Below are 16,965 nucleotides of genomic sequence, written 5' to 3'. Positions count from 1 at the left end.
GTGTTCCATCCCTCTGTTCATTTTTGTGGCCATGACAGGTTATGCTGCCAAGACAGCACTGAAAAAATAACTTTTATGCAAATGTTTAAAGTGTGAGCATAGAAGTAAGCATTTGGTTGAGTAAGAAGGCTCACTTCACCCTGATGAGGCTTTGGAGCTGCTGGAGCTGAATTAAAAAAAAATAAAAATCTTGAACCTCCAGGAGGCAAGAGCAAATGCAGCTGGGCAAATAGGTGAAGGTGAAAGACCCTGTGGCTCAGGTGTGACTGAAGATGGCCCTTGGTTCAGAAGGGAATATGCAGGAATGGACAGGCACACTCTCTGGTGCACCCTGCAGGAAGCCAATCCTGTCTACCAAAATCCAGCTTGGAAAAGCAGTTCTTGCCCAAGGTTTCTTATACCAGCAGTCTAGTCCAGTATTGACATGGCAGGAACAATCGTGTAAGTAAAATTCCTTCCTCTGTTAAGTTGCCCTTATGTGGTTGGCCTAACATCCTGACCTAAAGAAATAAAAAAAAAAAGATACAGAGATGAGCTCAGATCAGCAAATAATACTTTTCATTTACAGCTGAAATGGCTTAGTGAAACAAAAATATCCACCAACATACCCTTTCAAAATACCTAACTACTATAGCATGATTTTCATTGAGTGATCACGTTATGTTGATTAATCATTGCAGGAAATGAAGATCTCAGTTCAGGTTTTACGTAGACCAGCAAGAGGGTGCAAGGAAGTCTGTGTTGCATATTGCTACTATACCTTTCAAGTTCTTATGGCCCTCAAGAGAAATGAGGCATTCATAATGTGGAGGAAAAATAAAAATCATAGAGAGCACCATAAATCTAAAGGACTAAGTTGTGGAAATCACATCTTTAAACTGACACAGCTGTGATTAACTGGCAATCTGGCAATGGCTTTTACAGTTAGAAAAGTTTTTGGATGCAGTTATTTGCCCAGAGAAAGTTCCTGGGGGGGGGGGGGGGGGGGGAGGAAATAAAGGCAAGCAAGCATAAGTATTTAATCAAATCCTTGTTTGGGGGCTGGTGAGATGGAATATGTTAAAACACAAGCCTTGCACCTCAAGAAGCTTGGTTTTGAATCTGCTCTCACAACAGCAGCTTAACCTTCCAGCAGACATTGGCACACATTGTTTTTTATAAAACCACCCTCAGGATTCAGCAGTGCACTAGAATAAATAACCATTCATGACTGAGCTCTACTTGCTCAGTCACTTTTGCAATTTAGATAAACCTGCTGTATATAAAAAAAAATGCTTCCTACTTTCCATTATTCAAACACCAACTTGCCACTCAAAATTAAAAAGGATATATGCATGAGTGTGTATGTATGTATAATTAAAGAAAACAAAGCTAATTGTTGTTGATACTGACGTCTATATACAGGCCTGAATCATAATTGACTTAAATGCTGTGGAATCACTTGTACTCACTCAGGATGCAGGAATAATGTTACAAATCAAAATAATAGCATCCTTCATCCATTTTGCATTTGCGTTCCCCACAGGAGACTGCACAAAGTGAAAAGTAAGCACTGCAGTGCCTTAAGAAATGTAATCTTCCACCAAGATTTGCTACAGAGCAAGGATCTAGGTTTAGACAAACAAACCTTCAGAGTTTGACATGGATGGTTGTGCCTGTACAAGCAAATTGAACAGGCTCAAGAACATTGCTGGGCATGAAACACAACCATATGGCTAGTAAAACTGCTAAAGCAAATCCTTGCACAGTTTTACCCCACCTAAAATTCTACAGAATTTTCAGTCAGCATGGGCAATGAATCATTAGCGCATGCTAGATAATACAATGTCCATAATTTTTAGCTTTATCTAATGGGTCAATGTTACCCTAAAAGCCCAAACAAAAATCAGTCCTTATTTGCACCAATTCATGAATTGTTGCACTACATCAAAGCTTTTGCTGCCCAATCCATGGAAACTCCACTTAGAAAAGAAACAAGAAAAAAAAAAATCGTAACAAATTTCATACATGCCAACAAATCTTTCAGTCCTCTAAGAGAAAGTTTGATTGGATGCATTTGGGTTTTACAAATGTACAAAATTTCTGTGGAAAGGAAACAAATGCACATAGTAGCTTATTGATGAAAAAGCCCATTTCAAACCAGTGTGTGGAATTTTTTTAAAGCACATTAATCTAGGACATCAATAACATTCCTTAAAGTAACTGAGATCCCAGTAAGCTTTCCTAATAATAACACTGGAAAAGAAGAATCTGGGAAGGAAACACCAACAATCCAACTGGAACCCTATTTAAAGACACAGACAGAACTACAAGTAGGGATTATTTTCATATTACACTGCCAATTCTGATTAGATGTAAAGAAATTATGAGAGGAAATTGTGTATATAAAACTCCTCAGCTTTTAACAGTATCCCTCTTGGCATATGCTTTCAGCCACACATTCTTGTCCACATGTATAATTTAATAGTTTATACACATGCTTTTCAAGTTGCAGGACTGTAATTTCAATTTTTTTTTATTATTCATGGCTGCACATTTTTCCATTTTAACAGAAAGATCCTCAGTATTGTATTTTAGTGCTAATACTTTATGCTTTTCTAAAGACTAGCTGTGTAAGCAAAGAGTGAGTGACAGGGAAGAGGACTGAAATAGCTTTAAAGAACATGAAATCATAGAACAACTTAACAAACATCAGAATGGTCATCTCCCCAACATGTTCTCTCTCTTTTTTATGGAACTTCTCGGTAGTGGAAGAGACTATCAGAGACTTTAAAAAATTGCCCAGCTCAGGCTTAGCAAGTTGTTTAGCAGCCAACCAAAGACCTTTGTAACAGTGGCATAAAATGGACCAAACACTGGTACTCTCAAGAGATGTGGCTGAAAAAAGATGCAAAGGCCCAAAGCAAACAGTAGCTGAAAGAATCTGAAAAGTTGATACTAAAAGATAAGGTAGCAAAGGAGACCTTGGTGTTTCCTTCACAGTAGTAGCCATAAATCAAGATGTTTTTTAAGCAGAAAAAAACCCTGTTATAAAAACATGAGGAGCAGCTCAGAAGCCACAGAACAGACTTGGGGTTTTGACATTTATATCCTACTGATTAGCATGGCAAGTATGAAATCTAAGCTTGCAGAAGATAATAAAGTGCCAAACAGTGGAATAATATAATTTCACACAGATGGAATATTGCACGAAGAGGAACATGCCAGCTACATGGTAACAAGAACAAAGGAGGCATGACTGGCTCCTTGAAATTTCCCGTGGGCAAGAATTTGAAAGCCGGTAGCAAAACAAGTAATTGCCAAAAATCTGACAGCAAGTCAGATTTACCAAATGCTACCACATTAGGGTAGTTAAAAACAATTTGTCAAAAGAATGTTGTAAATGGTGATATAATGATCCTTAGTTTTAAGTCAATAGAACTGTTTCAATGTACATTCCTATGTACAGATGTAAATATTTTGACATTTAAATATATATTTATATAGTTAAATCAATACATATATATTTAAATTATCTTAGGCTCTATCTCCTCTTATGCTCAAACTTCTCTATACTGAATTAACCTTGGTAGATGATTGTGAGTGGAAATAGCCCCAAAGCCCAAGCTATTTGTCTAGGAGAGGTGGAGGGAGCAAGATTTTATATTTTTAAACAGTCAGCAAAATTGTTTGTTCCACAGCTTACATGGAAAGAACAATCTGATCAGAGTTGAAAACCAGCAAGGAAAGTATCAGCCACCTATTCTCTTTCCAGATTGTTTTATCTGTACAGAATCCATCAGAATATGTAAATAAAATATGAGACAGGCTCCAAGGAACAGTTAACTGAGCTATTCTTCATTCTGCCCAAGTTCCGTCGGAAAGTTGCTACTGTTGTAAGTCTGCTGCATGCAAGTACAGTGGGATGTTGCCCTAGGCATTCTATTAGGCTGAGCTATACCGATACAGGACAGCATGCTGAAGAAAACTTTTTTTTTCCTCATTTCTCCACAAGAATGGAAAGCTTTCTCTTTAAAAGTTACAAATTAGAATTCTGTTGCTGATGATAAGCTCTGGCTTTTGTTGAGCAAACTTTAAGCCAGGAGTTCCTGTATTTTTTTCCAGACATGATCTCTGGAGACTTGTGCTGCTCTTGCTTCTGCAGCAATCACTGTTCCTGCTGCAAGTGTTATTCCCACTGCTTCAGCATTTTGCAAAATGCCAGTTTTTTGGAACTGGCTGAAATCCAAAAGCTGATGCCTTGCACTGGGACTCGCTACATTCAGTGGTGCTACTAAAAGGGTGTTATGCCCTGTTCAGAGGTTTCAATTTCCGTGTGTTGAATTACACTTCCCTCTCTCAAACGTGAACAGAAAATGTTTGCTACATTTAAGAAAATCATCCATAGGGATCTCTTACATGGGCTAATAAAAATTTCCAATTTAAAATCTACTTTTTGCTGTTGCTATTGTTTTGTGTTTTGTTGTGTTTTGTTGTTGTTGTTGGCTTTTCTTGTTCTTCCTCTTATATACTGTTTTCAGATGAAATCACTAGTCTTTTGCAAGGCACTGAGCCCTAAAGTAAGCCTTTGTTATGTTACTCCTTAAGATGTCTTATCTTTAGTGACTAAAGAGCTTGCACTGTGCTGAGAGCTGGGGCATAGTGAAGTTGTGGCCCCCAGATACTATAGACTTCATCAATTTCATGCAGCTCTATTTAAGCAGCCTCCCAGTATTTCTGGTGGACGAATCCCTCTTGGAGGCGGCCTAGACTGTGTGACCTATGCAAAATTATTTGCTGCAATCTGCACTGCACAGCAATTCACAAAAAAGAAGTTGGTCAAGCGTGCAGAGTTTAATGAAGACAGTACGTACTTTTTCCAATGGCTCCATTTTCTTAGAAGATTTTCTGCTCTTCCTCCAGTCAAAAAGGCAGTGTGTCCATTTCAAAGCAGCTCTGGTCCACTGCAGTAAATTTGTATTGCTGTTAATTGATGTTTGGATTATTAACCTCTTGGGTCCCACATTGAACTGTTCAACAGGTGAATACAATATGATATAAACCTCACTGGAAAACTGACTATTGATGCATATTGAGAGAGCCTGTGATGCAGTGACTTGTAAATGGAGTAGCAGTTAAGTCAAAGCTGGTATAAATCTTGTCTCTCCACCTGTCAGTGGGTATTCATTTTAGTGAAGCCTAAGATTTTGCCACTGATTCAGCTCTTGTTCTGTGAGTTTCGAAGTCACTGTATTGTCCAGCTTTTAAGTCCCCAAAATAGGGTATATCTCTCCCATGATAGCATTTGAGTTCCAGACAGTACACTATAATCAGTGGTAAATTATCAGTCATTTAGAGCAGGAACAATGTATTTTTTCCTCTCTCACAGTTATGTTTCTGGAAAACACCTAACAGCATTCAAAATAATAACACCTACTTTTACTTTTCCAACCCAAAATCTGCAATAACAAAATAATAAATTTAAAATAAGTTAAACCTTTTGAAAGATACAAGTTAATAACCATTCATATCAATAACATGAGCTCATGGGCAGTGAAAAAAAATAGTACACTCACTGAATTAATAACCAGCCCCACAAACGACTGCATCTTTTATGAGCTGCAGATGTGTGCATTTATACTTTAAACATACCCACAGTAAAGCACGACACAGTTTGTCGTATATTTGCTGTTTTCATGACAAAAACAGTTCTACATAAAAACATAGAACTACTTCTTTAAAATTAATTATAAAATGCATGTTGAGACATCCTTATGCGTTTTTTATTATACCATACATGCAAAATACTGCTTTAATTCCAGTATCTGTATTCTAAACCACTTATGTAACCCATTCAGATAAGCACAGCAAGGAAAGCTGGTTTTACTGTTCATCTAAGTGTTTTTAAAAAGATCACTGCAGAAAAATTTTACTCCAGTAATACGTGCAGAAGCATGGCATAACCTTTAGATGTTGTTGAGATTAGCAAAAGTAAAGAAACTGCTCCAGATGCAGTTTAATTCTTAGATGACTATTTTAACTTTGAACAGAGTTCTCAAAATAGTGCCCAAATCCACAATACTTGTTGAACAAATTCTGATTTATTGAAAGTAAACATTTACATTGGCTACAATGTTGTAACTGTTACAAAGCTGGATAAAAGAGGCTTAAATAGCAATAGAAAGCAAGTGCAGTAAAAAGTGAATAGAGAAAATATTTGGCCTTAGTGATCTTCTGGCAGTATTTACATTATGTACATTTTGTTAAATATTTGTAGTAACTCTAAGGCACCATAGGCTAAAGAGCAGGCTGCAGTACTATTTTGTGCACAGAATTTATAAATTTATTCAGAGAAAAAAAGGCTGTAGAGTTAAAAGAAACATAGGCATATTTTATGTTTACATAAAGGAGTGGCTGCTTCTTAAAATTCAAAGATACAATACATACTGGGTAAATTATAAAATTATTTTTAGAACATTAAATTATATTGAATGTCTGTATAAGGATTATTTTACTGACTTGCTGGTAAATGTTTAATGTAATCTATTCTTCCACAGGTTTTTCACACACTAGATATGTTAATCTAAAAACTACTTTATTTTTTTTATTTTTTTTTCCTTATAGAAGTCTTATACCTAGTATGTATACAAAATCCCAACTCAAAGTGTAATGGGTAGTAATTTACATCGTAGCCATTCTGCAGTGGACTGAAACTTGGCAGGAGCACGCAAACAAAATACAAAACAGCAGCTCAAGGTGTTTTATCCCACCTGCTCTTGCCAGTGGCGGCTGCTCCAGTCGGTGAGCAGGGTTAGGAAACTGCCACCCGGGAAGGACAGAGGAGGTCAGCGCTTTCAGATCTGGCATTTCCAAAACCAAATCCGGAAACTCAAACTACTGGCAACATTCTTGGGCATTTTATACTATATCGTCCATGAAGAACACTGCTGTGCTTTGAATAAAAGTTCTAGTATTAATATATCCCCTTCTGAAGCACAGGTGTCCCTCCACTACTGAGTGATTTAAGGAATAAATTTAAGTATTATCACAGCTCTGGCTGACTAGACTCAAGATCCCTTCTGAACAACTTTCAGTGCTACACCTATCTTAAAAGCTCTCCAAACAACAGACCTTGCTCAGTTTAGCGAACAGGCTAGTCTTTCACCTTGAGGTAGCATTTGTAATGAAGACATTGTGTGGGACACCAGATTAATGCCTTGGTTTGGCAAACGAAGCGCCGCAGGCCCCTGCACGCTCCAAGAGACAAGTGGCTGCGTGGCCAGCACCAGCCGGACTGCTGCGGTGCTGCCAGAAGAATGCCCGCAGCCCCGGCAGACAGCAAAGGGGCCATGCATGGCAAGGCTGGAGTCCATCTGCTGGAGCCCTCCCAGCCTTTTTCCACCTTGCCACCATGGCTTCTGTCCCACCATCATGCAGCCAAGGAGAAGCTGAGTCCTGCTAACTCCCAGCTGGGCTTACAGGCCAGGCCGTGCGTGGGCATTTGCATGCTGACCCCATTGCAACAGCCCTTTGCCTCAGTGGTTTCAGAAAACCTTACCATGAGAGCAAGTGAATAGTACAAAAATCAACCACATTTGTTCAAGGGTGTGACCCTCAGCACCTTGACAGGTGCTCAGCACAATGGGAGATCAGGCCCCAAACCGATTTGTTGTGAAAATGCTAAGATTACATAGCGTAACGTCTCTCTCAGTCATGGTCAGAATTCTTTGTATCTGACTTAGATCTTCTACAGCCAAGAAGAAAACCATCTAAATTAATATAAAGCTTAAGTAGCTAGATCATGATTTTGTATTTGTTCAGGTTTTTTCTTTGTGTGTTTTTAAAAATATTTTTTGTGGGTTTTGTTTGTTTGGTTTTTAGTTGTGGTTTTTTTTAATCATAAATCTCTTCATTCAGTTGTCTGTCTTTTTTTGCATTTCATACTCATCCATGTTGGAAATATGCTAATTGCTTCCACAGAAGTTTTTTATAAGCAAAGTATAATTGATCTAAGCACAAAGTCTTCATTTGGAGTGATTTTATACTTATATTAACAAAAGTATAATCTTAGCATTATTCATGAGATGCATTTTTAATACCAATAGCTATAATATTAAAATTATACAGCATCAGTAACAGTTTTTCAAGGGCTTTAGAGGAAAAATACAAGCATAAACAGTTCTGGTGTTATTGACTAATTCCTGTAAAATATTAAGCAGAATGTTACACAAACTGGCCACTTAACGATAAGTAATAAAGAGCCAAAGACTGAGGTTATTAAAACTATAGCACTGCTGAAGAAAACAGAGCTATGCTGATTCAAATCACAGAAGATAACTCAAAGTGCTTAACCCCTTGAATGCTAAATATCTGCCTGAATCTCAAGAAATGTTTAAAAGCATCTTTTTTAAAAATTAATTTCTCCATGTTTTAAGTATAAATATAGCAACTCATAATTAGGGTGCAAGATTAAGGTATTACCATAATTTCTCTGTCAAACCTTCCCCTTTTGAGGGCTTGTACTTTGTTGTGGGATGTAGGACAAAGTTTGAAACTTCTTTCTCAAGAATTCCTTTGGTTGCTCTGTGCTGGGCCTTGTCACAGTTAGATAGCCATGGCTTCATCGAGATTCCTACCAAGAGAGATAGTACCAATAGAGATAGTAGAGTCTGGGGCTCTATTTTCTTTGATTAAAAGGTATATATGAAAAACCTACATCTTTACAGCAGGAGTTATAAAGACTGTCTATCACCAATTTGTGTGCCTGATGTGAAGAAGGGAAATGCAAGGGCTTTGAGAATAACACAGGGTTCTTGCTCAGATGGCCCTGACTTCTTATTTTTCATCCCCTGGAAGTCACGTGAATGTAGGTATTAGGAAGAATTTGGCAGTATGCAAATTCTACCCTTTGATAAAATCATGGGGGAAAAACCCTTCAAAGAAAATCTCACCCTCAGGCTTTTAAATTCCAATTCTTAGTGATAAAGTCAGTTTCAGCTTTTAAGTTTGCTACATAAGGGTTATTTATTTTTAAGTAACAGACACCCAAAGAACCACCATCTTTCCCCTCATCTTTTAAACATGATGAGAGCTACTACTTTGTTAAATGATCTCATGTCACCTGCAGATAATATAATAGCTTAGAAGGTTTTTTGTTAATATATTGGCTTAAGAAAAATGTGACTGAGTTGCTGCATAGCAAGTTAATTTTGTTTTAATTCAATTGCTGTTTGTGTGTGACATGAAGCTGGTGTCCTTGCACTGTTCCCTAGAGCTGACACCTTCTCAGGTGGCCCGTCTGTCCCTGGTCATGGTGCTGCCCTCTACCTCCGTGGGCTGTTTCCCCACACTGCAGCTGCACTCTTCCAGTCCCTTTTCTTGCCATGTTCAGATCTGCTAATACCACCTGAGACTAATTCAGTGGCTCCTCATTTCTTTTTTCTTTCCTACCAAACCACTCGTCCCCTCAGAACTACCTTTCTTGCTGAAAAGTTTTGCCCTCACCCACTGTTTTGTAATGCCTGTGCTTGTCGCATTCTGCCTTTTACTCTTGGCCACTCTCCTTCTCTCCCATATGTAAGCCTTAGTACTCCACGAAGTGGGCGCCTTACAACAAACAGGCTCCCATATACCTCAGAACCCTGCTTCCCTCCACACTGCCCCTTTCTCCTAATCATCCATTTTAAACAAACCGCTGAGCAGTCTTAAAATTTGACAGAGATGTACTTTCCCTCCCCTTTCCAGTGGCTCACCTTAGGATGGTACCATGCATAGCCAGTATCATGACCCCACCATGCAAACCAAGTCTGACTCACTGCCATATCTACATTCTAGGTTTCTTCCTTCAAGGTGTTCACTTGTACCCCTGCTGCAGCTTGAGGGGCAGGAAATTGACTGCTTACTGGATTCTTCAGTTCACTTGTGGTCACCTTCCTTTTCTCCTAGTTTTCTTAAGGAGGCCTCCCAGAGTGGTGGACTATTTGCTCAGCATGTCAGTGTAGGCTATCTTTATGGATTTGCTTCCTAGTTTCTTTTTGTTATGCAAAACATAGTTATTCAGACACATGTAGCAGGACAAATTATTGAGAGATGGTAATTCCAGAGTTTCAGCTCCACTTCTAAATTATGCTGATTTTGTGCAGTTACACAACCTAAGCCACTTCTTACATAGACAAATTTCAGGAATCCCTTTTGTGTCAAGAAGTTAACCTGTGTCCCAGCACAAAAGCTCAATTCTCAAACTAGGGGTCCACCAAGTTGGGTCGAAAGCCAAGAGAAATTTAATAGCAAAACAGAGATTTGCAAACAGCATTGGCTTTACAAATCTGGTTGTGAACTTAGAAAAACTGAAGTTTTTCTGAGCAGCAGCAGATAAATCTGGAAAGCTAAAACACATCTCCAAGTATGTGCTCCTAGGCTCACTATTTCACTTGTAGGGCACTTCAGTTGCAGCAAGTAAGAAGGCAGTGTAGCTTTAAATAGAAAGAACGAATCATCCATTACAGCATATCTAATGTAGTTCTGCTTAAAAGAAGCAAACATGTCTGTGCTCTGTTGAACCACTATTGTAAAGATACTTCAGTATCTTTATTATGAATATAATGTAGTAGAGGACTCAGTCTATTTTTGCTTCTTGAGGTGGCTTGTAATAGTTGGTAATAGATAGGTAAGTTGAAGTGCTTCCTATATCCTGATGCTTCAAGATAGCTACTTTGAGGGCTGCCAAGGGGACTCATCAGGGCGCACACTATGCTTCATGCCCTGGAGACTGGACCCTACCTGTGTTGCCATCATGGTCCCTTGGAAAATAAGAGTTGTTTATGTGAAGGACAGAGATTTGAATTGGTTTGTTTTCCCTTGGGAATAAATTAATGAAGATATTTCACCAAGAGAAAATCAGTAAATTTTTGCATTTGTTTGCATTTTTTGCTGTACCAACAATCAACTCAATCATGTAAAAGCCTTAATTCAGCATCTACTTTTAAATATGTGGTTAAATTTAATCACAGAACAGTTCCACTGAAGCTAAGATGAAAACATTAACAATCCTTGCTGACCTAAAAAACTGGTATATAAAAAACCAATTTTCAAAAAGGAAGTTAACAGCTTCAGGATTTCCAGATGTCTGCTAGGCTTGAGTAATTAAAAAACGCGACAGAGCCATCTAATGGATAAGACAGTGTTTCTAGTGAAGATAAAACTAAATGTATACTTTCACATTCCTTACTTTTTGCTTTGTTTCACTCATTAATATTGTTGTTTCAGCCTTTGATTCTAAGTCCTAGCTGCATTTGTGTAAAAGAAAATGAAACAAAGATAACTGCAAGTAATGAATCTCTTTTAATTTGACATGTTTCAGACAACCTTTTATTGTGTTTTAATATGAGAGTATTTTTCTTATTACAGAGTATCCTGTATAATACAGGTACTCTGCTATAAAATCTTCTCTCTCATTTGCATTTCATTCATTCTAAATTTAAAATACCAGTATGCAGTACTAAAACCTCGAACTGAAGTTTAATATAAAAATATCAGGACAAAACTCCTTTTTAAAGTCTGTTTATTGTGAGCAACCCAAATGCCTGTTTAAGTATTATTAGATGTAGTATATTAATAGACTGTGCACCCCTTCAGTTGCTAATTCATACCATCTCAGGTATTTTGATGAGATAAGAAATACTAAGTAAGAAAACATTAAGTATTCAAAGGGTTAATTTGCTTAGAATAATCATAATAATAAATTTGTTTTTTGTGTCTTCTTCAGTTCAAAATCCAGCTTTGAGACTGAGGAAGGCTTCCAAATCACACCAATTAAATAAGACTGGTCCTTTTAACCAGTAGCAGTTTGATTGCCAATGACTCGAAGAATCTCTTTATGAATGCTTGGCTCCTGTGTATTTATACTTGTATCACCCACTTGACCATCTTCATAACTAAAAAAAAGTACAGAAATAAAATCAAATTAGTGTTTTATTAATCTGCCTAAAAACCGTCCAAAACTCTGTTCCATTCAATAATCAAGAGTGCTTATGTTAACATGTTTCTATTAAAATGCCCTGCTGCACTTCACCATTACATGCAGACCCTAAGCTCTAGGATGTGAAGGGTAGTGAGGCTGCCATTTTCACTTGAAACCCTGAGGCTGAATAAGCCACTAGGACCCAAAGGGGCAAGTCACAAGTGAGAGAGGAAATGCTCACATCACAGATAGGAAGACTTTAATGAATTCCTCAGCTTTAAAACATATAGTCAAATAGAAATGATATTTTATGATACATGTGTAGACTTACTGTAACATGAGGTAGTTATATAGAGGAAAAATCATTAACTCTCCACTAATTTATTCTATAACAAAATATCTACTAAACCTTTGTTGCTTGTTTATCCATGCATTTTCTAACAAAAGTAAATACAGAGAAAGTTAAAAAAAGAAGTTATTCTGAAAATTATTTGGAAGAAACATCTTTCATCTGCTTCAATTACAAATACTGGAGGGAGCATTGGGAAGAAGGTCGAAGATGAGCAGAGATTGAATGTTAAAAGAAGTTTTATACTCACACAAAGAAAAATCTTGTACACACGTGGTCTGTATTGGGAACTACCCATATCTCCCCATGTTTGTGCAGATCGGATGAGGTTATCACTACCAAGGAAAGAATATATTTCATAGTGATAAAAGCATGCCTAAAATATGTTGCTTTAAGAGATTTGATTTTTTTATACACTTTAAATAGCATTCTGGGAATGTGTAGTTTTCCACAGCAGGTCTGTGATGTGTAGATTCTGAGTTGGATGCTAGTAGAAAAAGGGAGATTAACTTTATTCTTGTTTCTGAAATATGTTATATTTTTTAGAAAACACAGATGTTTGAGGTATGGGAGCCAGTAGTTAACTGGAATGAAAAATGAAAAAATGCATTTATTAAAAACTGACTTAAAATGACCATAGGGCTGTAAAAGAGGATTTGAATAACATAATCAGCCTTTGGAACTGAGATATTTGTGTTTGATGATGGCTGAGCCAAAAATAAGACACAGAAGACAATGTCTGCAAATAAGATATGACAAATTTGGGATTTGCCATACTACCAACTATTTAAAAAAATTAAGCATAGTAATTATGACTCAAGGGGATTGCAAAGCTTGCCAAAACTTGCTTAGTGTTTAGAAAACAGCAAAGTATTCGATTATGGGTTGTTTACCAGCAGAACAAGGACAACACAGGAAATACACCTTTTTACTGCTAGGTAGAAGCTATATCATTAATCTGCATTTGAAAAAGTTTTTATAAATTAACTTCAAACAGCATCCTCCTGGAGAAGTTGACTAACTATGGAACGAGTGGGTTCATGGTGAGTTGGGTGAAGAACGGGCTGAAGGGCAGAGCTCAGAGGGTTGTAATGAATGAGGCCACACCTGGCTGGTAGCAGGCCACCAGCAGTGTTCCTCAGAGAACAATTCTTGCACCAGTTCTGTTCAATATATTTATCAACAATCTGGATGCAGGAGTTGAACATGCACGGTGAGCAAATTTGCTGATGATACCAAAATGGGAGCTGCTGTTGACTCTCTTGACGGACAAGAGGTCTTGCAGAGAAAGTGAGATTGGTTGTAGCATTGGGCTGTAATAAATAGGATTAAATTTAACAACTTGAAAAGTCAGATTCTGCACCTGGGACAAAGTAATGCTGGGCAGCAGCAAAAAGTGGGAGAGGAGGTGCTGGAGAGCAGCCCTGTAGAAAGTCATCTGGGTGTGCTGGTCTGCAGCAGGCTCAGTACAAGGCAGCAGTTTGCCCTGGCAGCCAAGAGGGCAAATCCCATCCTGGGGTGCACCAAACACAGCCTGACCAGCCTGTCAAAAGAGGTGGTTACCCCACTGCATTCAGCATTGGTGCAGCCTCAACTTGCACTGTCTGCAGATCTGGGCCTGACAACTCAGGAAGGATGTGAAGGTCCTTAAACATGTCAAGAGAAGAGCAACCTTAAAGCTGGTAAAATGGCTGGAAGCAATGTCCTATGAGGAGCAGCTGAGGACTCTGGGATTGTCTAGTTTGGAGAGAAGGAGGCTGAAAGGTGACCTCATTGCTCTCTGCAGTTTTCTGAGGAGGGGACATAGAGAGGGAAGTGCTGAACTCTTCTGATATCCAGTGAGGGAACATGTGAGAATGGTTCCAAGCTGTGTCAGGGAGGTTTAAACTGAACATCAGGAAGCATTTATTTACCAAGAGGGTGGTCAAACACTGGAATAGGCTTCCTAGAGAGGTGGTCGATGCCCCAAGCCTATCAGTGTTTAAGAGGCATTTGGACAAAGTCTTTAATAACATGCTTTAACCTTTGGTCAGCCCTGAAGTGGTCAGGCAGTTGGACTAGGTGATTGCTGTAGGTCCCATCCAGCTGAAATAGTCTATTCTGTTCTATTCTATTCTTACACTACCATGAATAAATGCATATTCAATTTTAATACAATTTCTTATATTAATGGTATTTTTAACACATATTTATCTCTTGTAATTAATTCTATTAAACTTCTATATTAAGCACCTCCCCGATCACTTCTTTTCAGAAAAAAAGTTAAGTGAACGTGCGTGATGTAAAATATATTTTATCAATTATTTAAAATTCAATCTTTAAAAATTGGTAATCAGTATACTAAGTGTGAGGAAAGAACAACATGGATGAAAAAGTCATAGTGAAGATGCAATTTTTATTTAGAAATGTCAGGCATTAATGGCCAAGTAAATTCTAGCAGACTCTAGACCAATTTAATATCTTCTTAAAGTTTTAGAACTAAAATTACGTATTTTTCTGTCAAGATCAAATTGCTTTTTCATGTTGACTGATGTTTCCTTAATCATAGTAAATATTTCACTTGCATGTTCTCAAAACATGTATATTTAAATGCAGCATATATACCTAAAGCTTCAATTTAGAAATAACACCTTTTCCACCGTCTTAATTTTTACTTTTAGAAATACATAAATGCTCCAAATAAAGGGCAAACTGAGTTTAGTTTAATTTCTTTTTGTTTGGCCAGTGAGACTAATTACCAATTACTGGTACAATTCTTATTCAAATTTCTTAATTACTTGTTCTCAAAATCTGCAGAGGCTTCATTACTTATTAAAAGAATAGCCAAATATTTCAAGAATGACTGTACTCATAAGCACTTTAATGCATTTGTCAAGAGTTTGCAAGAAGTCAGTGTTTCAAAGAAAGGCTATGACTAGGGTTACCTTGATTGCTTAGGAATAGAATCACATTTGAAAGACAGATTAGATGATCAATCACTGTGTGCATATGATTACTACAGCTTTTCTTCAAAGAGGGAAATGTTCTGAACTGAAATGTAAAGGTCAGCTATTAAACAAGCACTCATACACACCTACCAGCAGTCTCTTACCTAAAAAAAATAGTAATAGGACTAAAGGTCTCACTGATTTGCATCCAGTAACATTGTGTCCAAGACTAAAACAGTTTTTAAAGAGCTTTCAGCTTACCTTCACATAAGGCTATGCATTTTAAGTTACGGCTTTGCAAAAATTGTGACTGTTGTCCTTTCTTCTGTGACTGAGATGTAAAAACAGTAGAAAACTTAATTAGTGCAGCAAGACAAACTGAGTGAAAAAGTGACAAAGGAGAGGGCTGCTATTTTCGGTGGTTTATTAATGAGCAAAGATAAAGTCAGGTTTTCAAAAACATTTCTATTGTATTTCTAAATGTAATAAAATGTCTAAAAACTTTGATATTATTTGTTCAAATTATAGTAGGAGGGATTTAAAGTCCTGTATCCATAATTATTACAGAATTAATAATATTAATAGAAATATCAGACTGCTACTGATCAACAAATTCATAGCTGAATAAAAAAGCAGTGAATTTGATCACTTATTCTTTGGCCACTAGTCTGATACTTTACTGGCTGTCTCATTTCTGAGGGCTTCTGCTATTACAGACGGATATCTCTCCAAAGCCAGGTTATTCTGTAGTTTCTATGTGTAAACTACAGAGACAGATGTACAATTTCTCAAAATTCAGCCCTACATGTAAATACTATGAATTTGCTTTAGATAAAGCAGAATTGTAATAGTTTAATATGTAAAAACCATGAAAAACTGACTCGTTATAAATGATTGCTGGTAATTTTCCAGCAACCACCACTCTTAGTTCCTTTTGCATCATTCTTCTGCAAGTCTAAAACGCAGAAAGCAAGGGATTACTAAGGGTCATAATGCAATCTGTATTTCATTTTCATTTTCTTCCTAAATTCTTCTGCTTGGAAAAGAAGGGCACAAGTCTGGCACTATATTCTGTAAATTGTTAATAAAAGCAGTTGGGCTGTATGTGATGTTCACAGTCTCTGAAGTTGTTGATTTTGTTCAATATAATAAACCAAACCTGTTAGCCTTCACAAAGGGAATATTACCTCCTTTTCAGCTATTGAGTTCCCAAGCACAAAGCCATAAATCTTCCAGAGATAGCTGATGTACTGTACCTGTGATGTATTACTGCCCTTACTGCCTGAAGCTGGTTCATCTTTAGCTGACACCTTCTGCTGCTTCTTGTTCATCCCTAGGAATAATAAAATAATGTAAGATATCCTGACACATAAATACCGAAAATAATCAAAGTTAAATAAAGAGAATAAAACAAGTATCACAGTGGGAATCATAGTACTTCGCATGGCACTCCAAAATCTAGTCAACTTTGTCATAGTGTATCTCAATTTAATCCTGCAAATTGCCGGTACATTTGTATGTACTGCAAAGACCTCAAGGAAGTCAAGTTAATATTAAGTAGGTCCAAAATCAGATAAACGTGACCTTAAATGCCACTTAATTCAGCTCAGGAATGCTTTTACTTGGTTGCATAACAAGACTGCATGTCAGCATGTCTTGAGTATAACTGGCCCTAGTCAGGCTGAATTAATAGTCTTATTTACTGTGGGTAGGATAATAAAATAACAAGAGAAAAATTATTAGATATTCTA

The 16,965-nt window shown here is 37.3% G+C and overlaps 1 protein-coding gene across 1 annotated transcript in view; it reads right to left on the bottom strand.

Annotated features, from left to right (window-relative positions):
* Positions 1–6,081: 6,081 nt before the first annotated feature.
* The window catches only part of PARP8 (poly(ADP-ribose) polymerase family member 8), a 123,006-nt gene continuing 112,122 nt past the window's right edge, over positions 6,082–16,965 (bottom strand). The window contains exons 23-26 of the mRNA XM_051643034.1: positions 16,471–16,547; positions 15,476–15,545; positions 12,538–12,622; positions 6,082–11,912 (exon numbers count right to left, since the gene is read on the bottom strand). Coding sequence (XP_051498994.1) covers positions 11,810–11,912; positions 12,538–12,622; positions 15,476–15,545; positions 16,471–16,547 — 335 coding nt within the window. The 3' untranslated portion in view covers positions 6,082–11,809. The remainder of the gene's footprint in view (positions 11,913–12,537; positions 12,623–15,475; positions 15,546–16,470; positions 16,548–16,965) is intronic.

Source organism: Apus apus, chromosome Z, assembly GCF_020740795.1.
Source record: "Apus apus isolate bApuApu2 chromosome Z, bApuApu2.pri.cur, whole genome shotgun sequence".
Classification (NCBI taxonomy): Eukaryota; Metazoa; Chordata; class Aves; order Apodiformes; family Apodidae; genus Apus; species Apus apus.
The sequence above is the reverse complement of the archived record's forward strand: the minus strand, read 5'-3'. Positions and strand labels throughout refer to the sequence as shown.